This window comes from Channa argus, chromosome 7 (assembly GCF_033026475.1).
Source record: "Channa argus isolate prfri chromosome 7, Channa argus male v1.0, whole genome shotgun sequence".
Taxonomy (NCBI): domain Eukaryota; kingdom Metazoa; phylum Chordata; class Actinopteri; order Anabantiformes; family Channidae; genus Channa; species Channa argus.
In genome coordinates, this window is record NC_090203.1 from 19,524,965 (window position 1) to 19,542,489 (window position 17,525).

General features: G+C 40.3%; 1 protein-coding gene across 3 annotated transcripts in view; it reads left to right on the top strand.

Moving 5' to 3' along the window:
- Positions 1-17,525, top strand: part of znf407 (zinc finger protein 407) — a 135,043-nt gene that overhangs the window by 88,963 nt on the left and 28,555 nt on the right. For 2 of the 3 annotated variants that reach the window (XM_067510540.1, XM_067510541.1), the window contains exon 9: positions 3,753-3,931. In XM_067510540.1, coding sequence (XP_067366641.1) covers positions 3,753-3,931 — 179 coding nt within the window. Of the gene's footprint in view, positions 1-3,752; positions 3,932-10,003; positions 12,895-17,525 lie in introns of all 3 variants that reach the window. The other variant, XR_010914849.1, reaches the window with a different exon arrangement.

The window sequence follows — 17,525 nt, forward strand, 5'->3', positions numbered from 1 at the left end:
TTGGAAACATGGCAAGAAATGCAAGATTATAGGATGGTGCAGACTGTGTCCTATGTTTGGGGAGTCCACTCTGCATGTATCAATAAACAGGGTTTAAGTATTGAAAATGTATAACAATAGTTAATCAGTTACAGTGGTATGAGAAAAGATACTGAAGATACTGTAGAACAAGCCAGATGTTTCTGGGCCTATTGTTCCTGCACTAATACTTAATGATCATCACAGATAGTGGCAAATGAAACAGTAAATTAGAATCTCAATTAACATGTTGGTGGCCCCAGGGGTTGTGAGGGGTCCAGAGGGGTGGTGAAGTGGGAGCAAGGTGGGAGGAGGAGGCAGACTGGGGAAACGCCCTGCTAGCTTACTAATGTAAGGATAAGGAATTAAACATGGGGACCTCAGACAGCTGTGGGGGGCCTTGCTTTGTCCTTGCTTTTACAGTCTGAATTCACGTTTGAAACTCTGTGTCTCTAAGGACCTGACCATGATATGGAAGTTTCTCTATGAGTTAGCATGGTTGACCTTCAATGTAAGCAGGGCTCATAAAATAAGTATGATACAGCTGTAAAGAAATATTTAGGAGACAAAGGATGTGGTTGGGTTGTGTGATTGACAGTTTTTGCTTATACAAATGTTTATGACTGTTTTAAGGGGATGCATCTATGCGCTATTAAAATTTTGGTATTAAATGTTATGGGTGACATCTCCACTTGATATGGTGTTATCTCCATCAAGGCAGCTTCTCAAATGTATGTTAATGAACGGGGAGTGAATGATCTATCAAATGCCACTCATCCCCTATTCAGACAGAGATAGATAATAGAGGGGGATAATTATAGTTGGGGAATAGTGGTAAAAATATTCTAATGATATTGCACTGGGAGTCCTGGGCTGTCAATTAATGCCGTCTATTTGACTGTTCTCTTGCTATTTATGCAAGCTGCAAAACTTCTGTATTTCAGTGTTCAAGGAATCACTTCTATTGTTCACAATGAGCAGTTTTTTTTTTTCCTCATTAAAGTCACAGTGGCGTCTTAAATGGTCTAATTGATATGTAGCCTCTGGCTCCTGCCATGTTACCAGGCTTTTGGGTCTATTATTGTTTATTGAATGCCGCAGCATTCATATTTCAATCTACCTGTTAAAATACTGTTTCAGTTCGAAGCGATGGTGGCTTTGAGCCTGACACACTTACTGTCAATGCCAGGAAGGTTTGTGACCTTGTAAAGTGAAGAGAGAGATGAGAAAAGAGGGGGAAGCAGTAATGATGATAACTGGGCCTTCTTGGCAGAATAAGATTCAAATAGCACAGATGATCCAAATACAGCCCCCTCTCAACTTTTAACACACACAAAGAAACACATTTAAATCTCCTCTAACGAAGCGCCTCTCAATTACACCTCTCCCATTACCATACACTTGTTGGGAGGAGGAATATGGAAATGGCTAAAATAAAGGGAAGAGAGGGAGAGGCAGAGCGAGGCAGAGAAGGGATGATGTATCTATTGAGAATCAGTATGGCTGATTCCCAGGGTGAGTGCATTGGATGGGGGGGAAGTTGAAAGAGTGTTGGACTAATTAATACGGTGTATAGTAGGAGGGCTGGTGTGGGCTTTCACTAACTGTGACACCTGCTGACTCCTAAACGAACGTTGTGTTGTTTTAATATGACAATTACACCATTACCATATCTGAGAGATAGCATGGCCCCCTAGGAATCCACCCGAATGCTCACTTTGGAACCTTTTAGCTCAGCTTCAAATTTTATCTATTTATGCTCCTGCTTTCGAATAAGAAATCAGTTCACTTTCAGTATTTAATGCATTTTTAGAGCGATGATTTGCCTTAATTCATCAGCATGTGACAGTTAAAATTTTTGTCTCACACTTTTTCATTATGCAGAAGAACAGTCAACAGATGTGGCCGTGATTTGTCTATGAACCTGTTATTGTTTTGCTAGTGATGGCTAATAACAACATAATCTCAACAACGTGTGTCTATTTGCTGAAAAAGTGACTGACAACTATGTCTAAACATTAAAAGTTATACAGTGTACATATCTACTCCAATGCTTTTAGATAATTCAAACTATGCTCGGAACATTAATACAATTATAAGATCTGAATTTTATGGTTATAAAATCAGGCCATAGTAAAGTTTATAATGTTTGCTACCTTATTTAAAAGTTTTATATTTAGTCAGTGCTGCACCATTTGTTTACTTGTGACTATCAGTACTTGTGTTCGATACTTTCATAATTTTCTTCTAATTTCAAATACTCCAGGAATCCTAAGCGTTGTATTATGTCACATAAGAAAAAATGACCTCACCCCAAAATAAGTTCATTTCCCTCCACTTGTATTTTGGTAATGGAAAATGCTGTGGATTACTACTTTTATAGAGTGTTACTTAGTCTTTTGATGAGGCCGTGGCATTGTAAGTTACTGTTCAGATTTGTGAAGAAGACCCCTCATTGTTAACCTCTGGTGTGTCCTTATGTATTTCATGCAGCATGAAGAGAACCCAGCAAAGGCCCCCTCTGGTTTTTTTTTTTATTAGGCCCAAGTAGAGGCGGGCCGGACTATGGCCCTATGATGAAGAGAGGTGTCTCTGCAAAAGTGAAAACAAATTCTCTCTTTGGCTGGTGTGAGCTATGGCACTGTGAGGCTTTATTGTTCCGGCCAAGGTGATAAGGGAGAGTAATTGCGTATTATGCTGTCCGAGAATGTCAGGTCCAAACTGAGCACGAGTGCCCCATCCATCAACTCATGAGGGTGTGTGTTTATGTGTGTGTACGAAACTGAGTTCGATGCTGCACATGCTTGCTTGCATGATGCATTATGTGTACGTTTTTGTGCACATGTAAGTGTGTGTTTTTATTGGATTCATGTCTGTGTGACATATGCTTTCATATTAGCGATTTATAATTATTATTGTTTTGTTATGTCATAAATTTGGGTTTCTTCATATCTATGTATTTATGTGCATGTTTGATTGTTCCGCTCCATTTAGGGCTTCACTAACATGTGTGTTTGTGTGTGTCCATGGGCAGGTTTAGAGCCTGGGAGCAGGTCAGGCAGGATCATTAATCAGTGGAGTGTTGTGTTTGACTCTCTGAGCTGACATCATTACATCCTACACACTGCATTGGCTCACTGCTTGGCCGGCCCTATCTGACCAGCCCAAAGCCCCACAAACACACATACACACTATACACCTCTATTCTATTCCTTTCGTACAGATAGCGAGAGATACATACTGCATAACTTCAGGCTTCAGTCTCTAACATATTCAGTAGTAGTAATAGTAGTAGTAGCAGCCTCTAGATGAATTTGCAGCCTCACAGGAGAAATTACCCACTGCTCCCAGCAACTTTACACTCTAAACTGAACAGCAGGAAAAGAAAACACCTAACACATATGTAAGAACATGCCACAATATCAAATAATTTGCAGCATGTAAATATTGTTTTTATCAACGCAGTCATTTGTTCAACACGAGCATGATTCAAAGAGGCATATTTGGGCAGTGAATACTTTAAAAATCTGTTGTGTCGGTGTGCATAGGTGTGTGTCACCACTGCAACAAAATAATTAAATAAATAAATGTTAGTACAGTGATCCTTTCTAAGGAACATTGCCAGGCATTTGTCCTGTGTTTTTTCCCCCAATAACTTTCATATTTTGATCTTTGCTTTTTATATCTTTGAAAAAAAAATAATGAGGCATTGTATCTCTATTTGTATCTCTTAGATCCAACTGTGCTGAGAACATCCGAAAGCACATTCTCCATACAGGAAAACACGAGGGCGTGAAGATGTACAACTGTCCCAAATGTCACTATGCCACCAACTCTCCCATGGAGTTCCGCAACCACTTGAAAGAAAATCACTCTGATATTGAGAACCCTGACCTCGCCTACCTACATGCAGGTAATGTGCTCTTGAGTAAGCTCTGTATGAAGAAAAAGCAAAGCAAAAATTAATAAATAAAGTGATGATCCAGAATTCAACTGAACGGTGTTCACTGTGACAGCTGCCCTGCCATTATCTTTGATGACTGGTCTGACCTAGTCGCTCCTGGTCACTGCCAGTCTGGCTCGGTTGGCACTGACAGTTGACAGAGAAAATTGTTAAGTGTGTGCTGTGTAAAGATCCTAATATGTTTAATCTTAAGACTCAGTCTCTATCAGTCTTTCTTACAAAGATTTTTAATCAACCAGTATCGATGACTGATGAGATCACAAAGGAGGGAGACCTACAGTAGCTGGAGCTTTACCTGAAAGTAGCATTGTTTTATAAAGTTATCATACCTTCATTTTCCTCTGTAGGCTCTATACTCGGCGTTGTCCTTGCGCACATCCATGATTTTGCTGCTTTTTTTTCGTCTTTGTTTTTTTTGTTTTACACAAATTGTCATATTTGTCATATTTGTTGTGGCACAAGAGCACGCAAGAATTACCTGCTCCAGATCCAGAACGTCCAGGCATTACCAACCAGTCATAAGGTGTTTACTCAGTTGTCATATGTGTGCTACTTCCAGACTAGAAATCTGTGATATTTGGTAGAAATATCTTTATGTATGAACTCTCCAGACTTTGACAGTCTTTGCTATTCTTCAGGAGTGTTTCCAGCTTTAGAGTAGGACTATATTTAAAATTGACAGTGACTTAGAGACATCCCCAACACTTCGGTGTTTAAGGGTTGTTTGACGCCCCTGCCTATTTCCAGCAATCTCTTGCCAATACTACCACTGTTCTGTTGTACTGGCAGCTGCACAGCTCCACTGGCTCATCCATGAGTTAAAGGGGGACTCCAACAATGGCACACAGCATAGTTAGTTACCTAGTTTTGTGGAGAATTCACCTTATAAAAGCAGTTGGAAGGATCTGGAAGGATCTTTATTTTTTGACAAAAAACCCTAAACATGTCAAAGTGATATTAGGGTGAACTTAACTTAGGTTACTAACTTAGGTTAGTTAATTAGGAGCTGTAGGATCCAAATATCTCTGAGAGGGCCAGGACACAACAAGGAGACCGACAGCCATCAGTCAGTGTCTGTTGCTTTAGTTTTGCAGTTTACAACAGCCATCAGTCAGTGTCTGTTGCTTTAGTTTTGCAGTTTGCAAACAAACATCTACTTACATCCAGTGAATATCATCAGACAAATAAACATCTGAGATCATTCCACTGAATTAAACCACTTAGCTGCCCTTACAACCCTGTCCAGGCTTTAATATCCACCAGGTCAGATGTTCCAGAACCATTGGGTGTGTTTTTGTCAGGAGATCGACTCTTGCTTTTCAATGCTGATGCAGTGCACCTAGCAACAAAGAGACAGCACTCAAAGACTGCTGGTCTGGCAATCCCTGCCAATCACTCAGGCCACTGTGACAGATGAAATCTTGTTCCTCTTCTACTGCTTCCTTTGTGTCCCGGTGTTGTTTCTTTGTCCTTGAAGGCCTCCAAATCCAATCGGCAGAGTGCTTGTCCTTCAGGGGAGCAGAAAGGACACCCTTTATCCTGTTATCCCTCTGACCTTACATAAAAGAAATGGAGTTGGTAAGGAGCACCATGGGAAAGAGGCCAGGCAGGAACGTTACTAAAAAAATGGCTGCATTCTGGCAGCCTGTAGCTTATTTCCTATTGAAACCGAATTGACTTAAGTTGAGTCTTTGTGCTGACTCTGAAAAGTTAATTTCTTTGGATTTCTCAAACAGACGTTCTCTGGGTACAGTATAATTTCTGTAAATTCGGGGATGAACTTCTGTCTTTAATCCTATTTATTTCCACCTCTTAACCTTCATGTACAACCCTTTACCTTCATATTCTCCATACCCTCTCACCTTTAACCAAAGCAAACCTTTATGCCTCTTCTTACCCTTTAACCCCAGAATTTCCCTCACCTCTGTCTGTCCTTATGCATGGCTGACCTTGGGTGTATAAGACTCAGTTTAATTTTATTTCCCACAAGTTTGATCTGTTAGGCCATATGAGAACACAACAGTTAAACCATAAGGGAAACTTCTCTTTTTGTGTCCAAGTCAGTTCTGTGGCATGGCACCGTATACTGTGGTCTTCAGATTTCAGTGTTAAGAGCGAAGATCAGACCTTGTCTGGAATGTGCGTCATCTTTCAGTCATCTGGAAGAAACATATCCTCCTCTTTCAGAGGGTTAAGTTAATCAGCATGTCTTCAACATGTCATCTTGATGCTGTAATTCCCATTCTACTCACACCACACCACAGATATGAACCAATAGAATGACAGAAAAAGAAATGATCCAAAAAATGTAGCTAGAGGAGCTTGTTGGCCTAGAAGAAACCAATTTCCACTGAGAAAATACTTCCGTTTTGCTTTCACTGATGCACTACAGTGTGATAGCAACACTGCAGATAACCAACAACTCTTTACCCGTTTAAACCCAATGCAATCAAAATATATATGATTGGAAAAGACATTAAAAGTACACTTGTGATCTCACCCTATTTCAAAAGAGGGAAAAGAGAGGTAGGGGTGTTAGAGGAAAGAGCAGTGTTTCATCTAAGTAGACAGAACAAGACCAAAAGAGAGAGACAGGGGAAAAAAAGATTAAGAAGGAAGATGTTGAATTAACCTGCTTGTGATTGCTCTCTGTCAGAGTGGCACCAGGGCCAGCAGCGAGAGGCAAATCGTTTGTGATTGCCCTTCCCACTGTTCCCCCTTTGAAAGACACAGATCAAACGCACCCTAGTCATGGGCCCTCACAGCCCCTTGCACCAGATTGATTGACACCCGGACATCTCCACTGCTGCTGCATCTTTCCATATCACTCTCTCTCTCTCCCACTATCTCTTCTCTTCTTTATTCAGCATCGCACTTCGAATTAAAGCCCTTCTCAAGGATGAAAGCAGAGGTCCTTTGCAAACGAAGGAAGAGAGGGAATTAGACCCTGCAAGTGATGGAGGGGAATGATGATTAGAATTTCAGGAGGGAAAAGTAGGAAAAAGAATGTAGGTTAGATACGCGATGGGAAAATATTGCTGATAGGACACATTTTAATAAAATGGTAATGGCAATTGTCTTCCTTGTGCGATGTGCATAGAGATATGGCAGATAGAAGTGGCAGTGCCTGTGTGATCTCAGCAGAGATAGCACTGCAGCACAACGAGCTACAGGTACCTCATAGTGCAGCTACTTTGCTAAATTACCCCCATCTAGAACTTTCTTTCTAGTTAAAGTCCTGAAAGTATGCGATGACTGGTGCAGCTTTAGGAAATAGTATACAGTATTTCCTCCTTCCAGCGAGGTCAGCTGTTGTTACAGGGCAATGACTTTGTTAATCAGCCTCCTGTCCTGTTTAGTAACAAAAGCTATGATACAACACACACACACACACACACACACACACACACACAGGTGAGATGTCGCCATTAGCTTTGTCAGAGCATCTTCATTCCACTATTTTTAATTGTGAAATATTTCCCTAATTTTCAACCAAGGTTATAATTGCACATCCTGGGGGCACAGAGATCAAATGCTTTGTAATTAGCTAACAGCAACTGAGTATTTGGATATGCTGAGTGCCTAAAAAGATAAAACAAATAAATAAATAAACTTCTTCAAGGCATTGTTGCTGCTTTATGCAGATTCTATTTTCCTTAATAATGTATGATCGATGGATACTGTAGAGGGCTAGAGGAGACCTGGCCTTGTAAGTGATGATCTTAATACACAGTTACAACCACAGGCAAATTCATTTGTTTGCATATATTTTTCTTTATTAAACAAATCTGTAAACAAATATGGCTTTTGATGGCTTTTACTTAAGTTATGCATCTATGTTCGTCCCCGGTTCCCCTTCCTCGTTTTCACCTTCTGTTCATCAGGTAATGAAACATTACTCTCCTGAGTTTTGCTTGCGTATTGTGTTACAGTGGCATGTTGGATTGTAGAGGACAGGTGTGTATGTCATGCAAATATGTCCTGGTATCCCAGCCCATATGACACTGTGTCGACATTGTGAGAGAAGCCACAGACATCAGCGATAAAATCAACATCTGTTTCTAATAACAATGTGTTATATGTGACATGTTTCTATGTGGGAAAATATGTGAAAAACAATGCATCACAGTTCTTAAAAAAACACCTATAGGACATCACGTCGCCAGCGTTAGTGATGAACGTAGTCTTTGTGTCATCTTCCTTATGTTGCATTCATGTGATGGGCATTAATGAAACAATACTTTTTTTCTGTACAATTTAAAATCAGATGGCTACCATCAAAGACAAAAGCAAATTATGACGAACGGAGCTCAGCTGTACTAGATTTAGTTAAAACTATCAGAGCATCCTGCACAAAAGCATGTTTTTTTTCTAATCTTTTTTTTGTCTGTGTGCATAGTCAGTACGTGTGTTTGTGTGTATGTGCATACATATATTAATCGTCTATTTAAAACTCACAGTACAGTATGTTTCCTGGTCAATTTTTTCTTGGGACCCATTGTGTCAAATTTTCCTGCATACACTTCACACGAGCCTACACAAATAGACTTGAATTACTTGATGCAAGTGTTGGGGTGTTAACTGAACAATTTCCTCATGTAGAAACAACTTTCACCCATCATCTGCTCTTTAATAGCTCACTTTGGGGACTCAAGTGGATAGATCTGAACTAACAACTCTGTATTCCTACTCTACCACTTCATCCCACACTAAATGCCTCTCATTTATGTTGCCCAAGTTTTAAACCTGCTACTTTACATCCACACACTCTACATGTAGGCTTTTCTGAGATATTACAGTTGAGAAGTAGCTGGTCACAGGACACATGCAACAAGGATTGTGTGTGTTTGTGTGTCAGACGTTGCTTTAGACTTCCCCACTGTTTATCATTTTGACATACACAGTCATAAAAATTCCACTATAATATATTACTATCTGTTATTTCAATTTGGCTGTTTAAATGTTATAACACACATTTAATTGATTTAATTGCATTTATTTCAGCAGGGTTTTTTAATAGAGACTTGGAGAAGGAAAAAAAATGTCACCCGCTTCGTTGTCACCGAGCCCAGACCTCGTTGCTGCCCTAGGTTAGTTTTGTCATTTTTAGTGTACATGGATGAAAGATTAATGAGTTTGCAGTATTCTGACTACTGCAGATTTAGAACCTTGGCCTAATACTTAACTTGGAGAAACAATATTGACTTTTGACTTTTTGACTTTTAGTTTTTGCTGAAACTTACAATTTAGAGAGATATTTATTGTGCTGAACTAACCCCTGAGAGTACAGTATGTCCTATTTACCCTTCAGCCTGTGGCTTCTCAAAGCACTCTTAGCACCTAGGTAGCAAGATGTTGATGTCAGTGATGATATCTACAAGCACCAAAGGGAACCTTTTTTCTTCCCCCAAAAATGTTATGTACAAAATTAATAAAACCTCTGCCTGCATATCGTGCCATAGAACTTACAATGGTGCTTAACATTTTACCAGGGCTAAAGCCAAACAGAGAACAGGTTATGAAGGTGGCCTCAAAGGAATGACAGACAAAGGTAATTAATAGCCACGATCGCTTCAAACTCCACAGGGATTTGAATTACTTGTTGTTGTTACAGTTACAGTCAATCGACTTCAGTTTTCTAATGTGCCACGATGAAGGACAGCCCCTCAGATTTTTCCGTCACTGTAAAAAAATAAAAAAATAAATTGGCCAATTACGGAAAATATTTGGTTAACGTGACTTCTGGTGTGTGTGTGGCTGTGTGTGTGTGTGTGTGTGTGTGTGTGTGTGTGTGCGCGCGCGCGCGCGCGTACGTGTGGGCACACATATGTTTGGGGGGTTAGCTAGGCTAGGGAAAAACACGTGTCTCCCTAAATCAATACAGTGCTGGTCTGGGCCGAACAAGCAGCAATTCCTGCATAATGACCTGCTCCAATGAGCATGAAAACTCCCCCAACTGGATGCATTTATCACACATCAGCCACAACAAACAGGCTTTTGTTTCATACTCTTCTTCCATAGCTGTCTTTCTGGCACCAATCCAAGACTCCCCTCAGCCGTTTACTGATCATTCAGAGCCTTGACTGACAAGTTCCGTCCAATCAGCACGGACACGTAGAAGCAGCTCAAGCTACTCCAAGAGGAAAGTGATGTCTTCATTATGTTTTTACCACCTTTAGGCCATCACAGACAGATTTCTACTTGTTACATTATGACTGGAATTGTATTGTTATTGTCACACAGGGTCAGCCTCTCCCTCTGCCTCAGCCTCTAGACAGGTTCTGTCACTGTCAGAAATTTGAGGCAGATTGATGGCACTTGATACTCCTCCCCAGTGGTGCAGTGGGACGGTTATATTATTAAGTTTACATACAGCAGGATTGTGATCTAATGCTGCATTCTGAATTCGGTGTTTGGAATATAGAAGATTGGGTGTTCAGTACTTCACAATGAAGAACAGTGGTAGAGTGTTTCACAGCCAATTTTGCAGATGAAATTATAAAAAGTGTTCTTGCCGATTTGCTTTAAGCAGTAATAAAAGGAAAACAACTTTTCCTGGAAGACTATGGCGCCAGTTTTTTGTTTGGATGCACTATACCAATTCCCAGGTGTGAATCTACGAATCATATCTTTGAATACTTTGCATTCTAGTGTCTGTATACTTGAAACGCTTACCTACTTTTATGTCAGTCCAAAGATTTAAGTACAAATTCTTGCTTGTGTATGCTTTTATATAAACACACAGAGCATTGGCAGACACAAAAACAGTTAGGTACATAAGTATTTAAATGTTGACATGAGGTTTTTTTTTTTTTTTTTTTGCACACCACAGATTTTTAAAATGCAACTATCACTGTGTGCTTCAAGTGTAGACTGCTTTATATAAATAATTGTTTAATGAGAAGTACTTCACAAACCCTTTATAAATCACTTTTGTAATTTTTAATCATACATCCCAATAGGGGTTTCAGAATTTTTTGTACAAAATAATAAGATCAAAAATAAAATTGTAAGTTGCAATACACATTTCCCAGTCCTTCACAGTCAATGACTCCCTGAATTTAGGTCCCCTACAGACCAGATGACAACAGGTGACTCTCTGCCAGGTCTCCAGTGCAGCTAAATTCCTTAGACGTATGTTCTTGGGGCATTTTACCTTCAAGCAAGCAAATTGTTTGCTCACTTGATTTCAGGTTAAGAAACTGACTTGTTTAAGCACTTTAGATCATGTGGTTGTGCACAGAGCCAAAGTTATGAATATTGCATCACACTCCAAATTCATATGGAGTGTATACTGAAAATGAAGACACACAAATGTCTCCTGTGAGTGACATGTGCTAGGGATGTTTGCAGACAGGGCTGCTTCTGCTGTGTAGGACAGTAAATATGTCACCAGACAGGCCATTCGCTCTCATAAAGCTTCATCCATAATTCAGTCCATCTCCTCTCCCAGTTCAGACACACTATACACACCCTGCTGCAACTAACAGCTAACCTGCCTGTGACATGAATATAATGACAGAAAGAAAGAAAAAAGTATTTAATTTAGTAAAAAAGTACACACCAAATAAAAAGAGAAACAGAATTGTAATGGAGACCAGGATGTGAGTCAAGGCTAGACTTCTGAATTTCCCTTTCAGCCCTGCTTGCCCCATCTTGACCTTTACTAAGTCAACACAGCTCCTTGTATCAACATGTTTTCCCTGATCTGCACCCTCATTGGCTTAAGTGCACTTCTGAGAACTCCACCACAACCTCTGCCCCTTTTACTGTGCTGAGGACCCTCGCCTTCATCCTTAGCCTCTGTGTGTCATATGTTTGGTGGCTTTCCAAACGTCGCGGCATCTCTAATTACCAACAGGCTCAACTTTCCCAACTAAACAACCAATTACCAGCGCTTTAACCCAGCCCAGTCCCATGCTTCCTGATACAGTGGCCTATTAGGGCCCCTTATTTCTCCCCCAGTATAATTGAATCCCCTGGCTGCTCATCAGCGGGCTAATTTAAGCCAAAGTGTAGAGTTAGTAATCAGAGGGGCTTCCTATTAGACTATCAGACCCCAATTAAGTGCCCTCTTATTTCCTACATAACAAGCCACTATCACTAGTGCTGCTACTGTATTTCCCTCTTTAGTGCCTAGTTTTGTTTGGCTAAATGTTTCAGTTTGGAGAAGAAAAGGGGAGGAGGGAGTTTTAATGTAAACTTTACCAGTTTGTACAACAGACACTTTTGGGTGGAGGAACCTAATTAGGATAATAATGTAAAGAGACAATTGAGAGTTTTTTTAATATACGATTGATATTTTTTTCAGTGGTTATATACTACTGGCCAAAGCGTGTCCATGTGAGGATACTCATCTTACATACTTGATAGCACTACAACAGAGCTCATCAAAAAGTCTAGGAATAAGAAATGTTGCAAATTTTATAGACCGTAAACGTAGTGCTAAAACTGATTGAGTGAAAATCAAGCATCTCATTAACGTGAGAGGATTGTCTGCCTAATCTGTTGCAAACCTTTTTTTCACTATATTATTTGGATTCAGTGCACATGTCACCAAAATTATGTTAGAAGATTTATGGGCAGTAAAGTCTTTAAACTTTAAAAAATTCCAACATCTATCTCCTGCTGCCACTTGGGTCTGCCAAAACCTGATGTGGCTTAATGTGACTTTAACGTGACAAATAGATTTGAAATGGAAAAGTTCAGAGATGAATGCCTTCACGACCAGCACCTCTTTCTGTCCTTTTACAATTACACAATATCTCACTTTTTTCCTCTTCCCTTGGTCTCTCTCTTTTTTTCCCTCTGTCCTGTCTTGGTGACCGGTGATGTTGAGGAGAGCCAGAGTGTGAAAGAGGCCCACAGAGGGCTCATGAGGACTGTCTTCGCAAAGCATGTCTCAAGTCTAGGTCTGTTTCTGCGGCATTTGTGTGTGTTTTTCACGCACGCACGTGTGTGTGTATGTGTGTGTGTATGGCAGGAAGAAGTACCCTGTGTGCATGTCTGGAAGCCTAAGTGTGTGTGTTTAGTGTTGGTGTCGATTCCCCATAGCCTAATTAAAGGGCGAGGAAAGGCACTCACGGAGATTAAACCTAAAAGAGTAAATTAGTACTCAAAAGGGGTGTGGCAAATTCACACATATGCACAAGCCATGAAATCTCCTCTGACACCTGTAAAAAATGGAAAAAAGAAAATAAAGGGGCTGGAAAGAGGAGAAATCTTTTGTTTTTCTGCAGAGACCTGTGCTTTATTTTTGTTGAAATATGGATCCAAAAGATACACTTTTTCAAAATTACACAATAGAGTTTGACTGGGTTCTCTATGCATGGAAGGTGGGTACAAGGGCCACTGCCTGGGAAAAAGACTAAACAGAATCTGTTTTTTTTTTATCTAAACTTGTACTTAAAGGAGCCACAAGATATTGATCAATGTCTGCTACTGTCTGCTGCTCTCAGTGCCATTTGATACTCAACTTAGATTGTTTATCAATGACACCAAGTGTGTGTATCGCACATATATACTAAAACTCTGCTGCCAACATAAGCATACATGATTACTCAGTGTAAAAATGAAGAGACAGCATCATAAATCAACATATGAATTTTTCCAAAGCACACAGACTAAAGGTGATGAACATGCCACTCCAAGCTTCTGCCTACACCTTCACTGTGGCTTTAGATGAGACCCCCAAGCTTCAATCTCCAACTATTGCCAGTGTTAGCCCACCACAAGTGTTTTGTCAGGCTGTGGCTGCCTTCCCTGTTCACAGTGCAACCTGCAACACCAGGTCTGAGATCCACTGTGCAGGTGGGTGCTGCAGGGATCTTAGATCTTTCTCTCAGTTCAGGCTTTATATTCATCTCCTGTGTGCTAACTCTTGATAATAATGATGTAGATTTAGATGTGCTGGGATGTGTTTTGGTTGTAGACAAATGTGGATATTTGTTGAGGCAATTGTGAGATAATCATTAAGAAATAAGCTTAAACAGCTGCATCTTATATTTCCTAAATGGAACTAAGCAGCATCTTAAATTAAGTGACTTTATTTATAATATAAATATACTATATTTTATTTTATACATTAGGCAGCATGAATAAATACAGACTTGCCAGACGTCATAGAAAGAAATTAATAGACAAAAACTCAGACAATGTTAAAGAGGGAGGTCTTGGGCTACTTTTGCAAGTCTCCCTAAGTCTTAAAGCAACAAAACATAGTTTTTATAGTGTTCTTCTAGTCGAAAAATGTTGCTAAATTTATCTTATGGTGAAGAGGTGCTGATCTGGCTCATCTTTCCAAGCAATCAGAGAATTTTAACCATGACTGCCTCATTATTAGGTTTTGCAGCATTCTAATTTATTGTATTTTGATTATGACTAATGACTGGCAGAGTTTAGCAGATGGTAGAATGGCTTAGCAGAGCAGGCACACGGTGGGCCAGGCCATAGCAGAACCCATTGATTTTGTCTTGTCCTAGCTTTAAGTCCAATGGGAGACATTTCCAAAACCTTATCACTGCCATCCCCTATGTGTTTAAATCTCTCATTCCCCCTGTTTATCAACAAGGCTTTTTTTTATGTCTGTTATGAATTTGCAGTCATTTGATGATACTGATGGCATCAGCAGGGTTTCCTCCTCAGAGTTTGAAAGCTCCAGTGACATTTTACAATTGTTTTCACACTCAACTGAACGGACGTGCCCCTTTAAGACACACTAGTCAATCTGTCCCCACTGTTGTTTTGTGAACAGTTTTTTTACATTGCATTGCATTACATTACATAGATTTGTAAAAAAAAAAAAAAAAAAAAAAAAAAAAAAAGAAACATGCAAAACTATCTTCCTTCATCTGTGAAATTATGTATTTATTAGCTAAGAATTTTATTTTTAATATTCACTTACAATTGGTGAAATATTTCAGTTTGTTGGAATGAGGTGAGCATTTTTAATAACATCATGCAAACACGTCGGGTATGGATGAACATCACATCATTGGTCACCTTATTTCATATAAATACCCCCAGTTTGTGTAAAGGCCCCAGGCTATACTGATATCTCTTTATAACTGTTACCCTATTTTTTACCCACCACACTCTTCCTGCCTGTCTCTGCGGTGTCATGTGTGTTTTTGTGTGTTATGATGTCTTACTATTTCAGTGACGTGCTTGTGTGTATTGAGAGTGAATGATGTGACTCTGGGCCAGCAGCGGAGCTCTGCCATGCTATCTGTCTTTCTATCGGTTTGCCAGTCTGCCTGTTGTTTGTTCTGTGTTGTCTTCTACTGTGTTTGACTGCTATCAGACAAGTGTGTTGTTTGAGAAAGTATGTGTGTGCGTGTCATCTGTCAGTGTCTTTCTACAGTATCAGATATCTAACAGAGAATGTCAGTTTGGTGAACACACACACACACACATGCAAGTCCACACAGAACTTCATTTCCAATTTTATCGTGCTTTGCCCTAAGGACTAAGTGTGTATGTTTGCACATATAAGAGATTTCATGTGTATGTGTATCTATGTTCATACACACACACTAACACACACACACACACTTGCATGTCTTTTTGTTTGTGGGTGTAACAAAATACATCTTGGTTCTGTCACGGCTGGGCCTGCAGGCATAAGAGGCCTTAACGGATGTCTCTCTCAGTGAAACACACGCACACACTTTCTCCCACAGACACCCACAGGTCTCAGACCCCTCTCTCTCCTGCACTCGCAGTGAGGAATACAGATTCAGGTTCCTCTCTAGATAGTGATCAGCCTCGCCGTGGCTTCAGAAATGCTATCTTCACCGGGCAGCTGAATTGATAATACTCCCCCCTACGCATTTTATTACAAAGGCCCAGTTTGTAAAAAGGTAATCATTTACTGTTGCTACTATCTCCCCTGAGCCATACATCTTCTGTCTTCACAGGATAAAGTTCTCTCGCTGTTACTAGTACAGTTTTTTTTTTGTTTGTTTGTTTGTTTTTTTACTTTACCTGTGGGTTTCTAGATGGCTACTTTTAGGTTTAACACTTCCTTCTGCCTCTAAGTTTTATACATGTCTTATAACATCCCACATGGTAGAATTAGATCTCTTTGTTTATATATATATATAGTATTTGTCTGTGTGTGTGTTTGTGTGGGTTTGTGTGTGTGTGGCTATATGTAGGGGACAGAAAAAGCAGAAAATGACAGTGAATGAGGAACTAATCCCTTTGGGCAGCGCAGAATCCAATACCAAGTACCAAAATCTCATCATTTCAATTATCATATTTATCATATTTATTCATTTTCTCCCAGCCAAGCTTAATGCTGTCTCTCTTTTCTCCTCCCTCTCCCTTTTCCTCTTGCTGCTCCTTCTTCTGTACATAATCTATTTTTTCCCTTCATTGCTCTCACCACTGGCGACATGTGAGCATGCCAATCATGTTGATTGACAGCACTCAAGTGGCCTACGGAAAAGCAGCTCTTTTTTTTTCTTTTTTTGGTCAGACGTGCTGGTGATGCTGAGGCCTTATCAGGAAACCCAATTTATTGCTGTTTCTCTGGGCGAAAGGGGTTGCCACTCATGCTGACTGACAGCTCTCAGATTTACAGGCTGCAGTGTAGGGATTTCCTTTAAGTTGTTATGTTTTTCTTTTTTTTTCTTTTTTTCTATTGGACTGTCAGAGATTACTCTACCACACACTGATATACACACACTTTACACACATTCACAAAAGACGTAGCAGACAGATGAGCTGTGTTCCCTTGTCTCCAGAACCTCTTGCTTTTGTCTGACCCTGGTGGTGATTTGGGCCATGTGAACATATTTTTATTGGGTTATTGTTTTATTCTTGAGGGGATGAACTAACGTAAAAGAAAAAACTCACTCATTTCATGTAGGATCAATTGCACATGTGTGGGTTTGTGTTCTCATCTCAGCAGTATGTTTTTTTACATGCCCCTCCCAGTCTGTGTGTGTATGAGTGAGTCTTTTAAAATGCATTTGAAAATGCATCTAAGTATGTCATCATGGGAGTTTTTTCGCATCTGCCTGTGTATATGAATGTGATGCCAGTGTCAGTGTGTGTGTGTGTGTGTTTGTGTTGACTATGACCTCCGAATCCTGAGGCTTATCGTGGCGGTGTTCCACATTATTGATAGCAAGCGGAGATATCGACAGGCCAAGCGCCAGCAGCTTCCAGCACCGCCGGCAAGCGGGATGGGACTTTGATATGACATATTGTGCGTCTCAGCACAAGCCATAAATAATTCTGACACGTTTTTGTATGCATGGGAAAGTCCTTGATTCAGCCTCCCATAAAAATAAACTTCTATTATGGAAGGTATTTGTCAAGTGGGTGCGTGATGGATGGCCCGGCGTTTACCCTATGGCAGGACGATGGGTTATGGATGCCCGCCGCCCCTTGCCGGGGGAGGAGTCGCACCCAGCAACACTGACACCAGAGTAATTACTGCCCTCCTCACCACAGCAATGGAGGGAGGGTATGGGAGGAGGGATGAGGGCAAAGAGGTAGGGGGCTGTTATATACACACACCTGCACCCCCCCT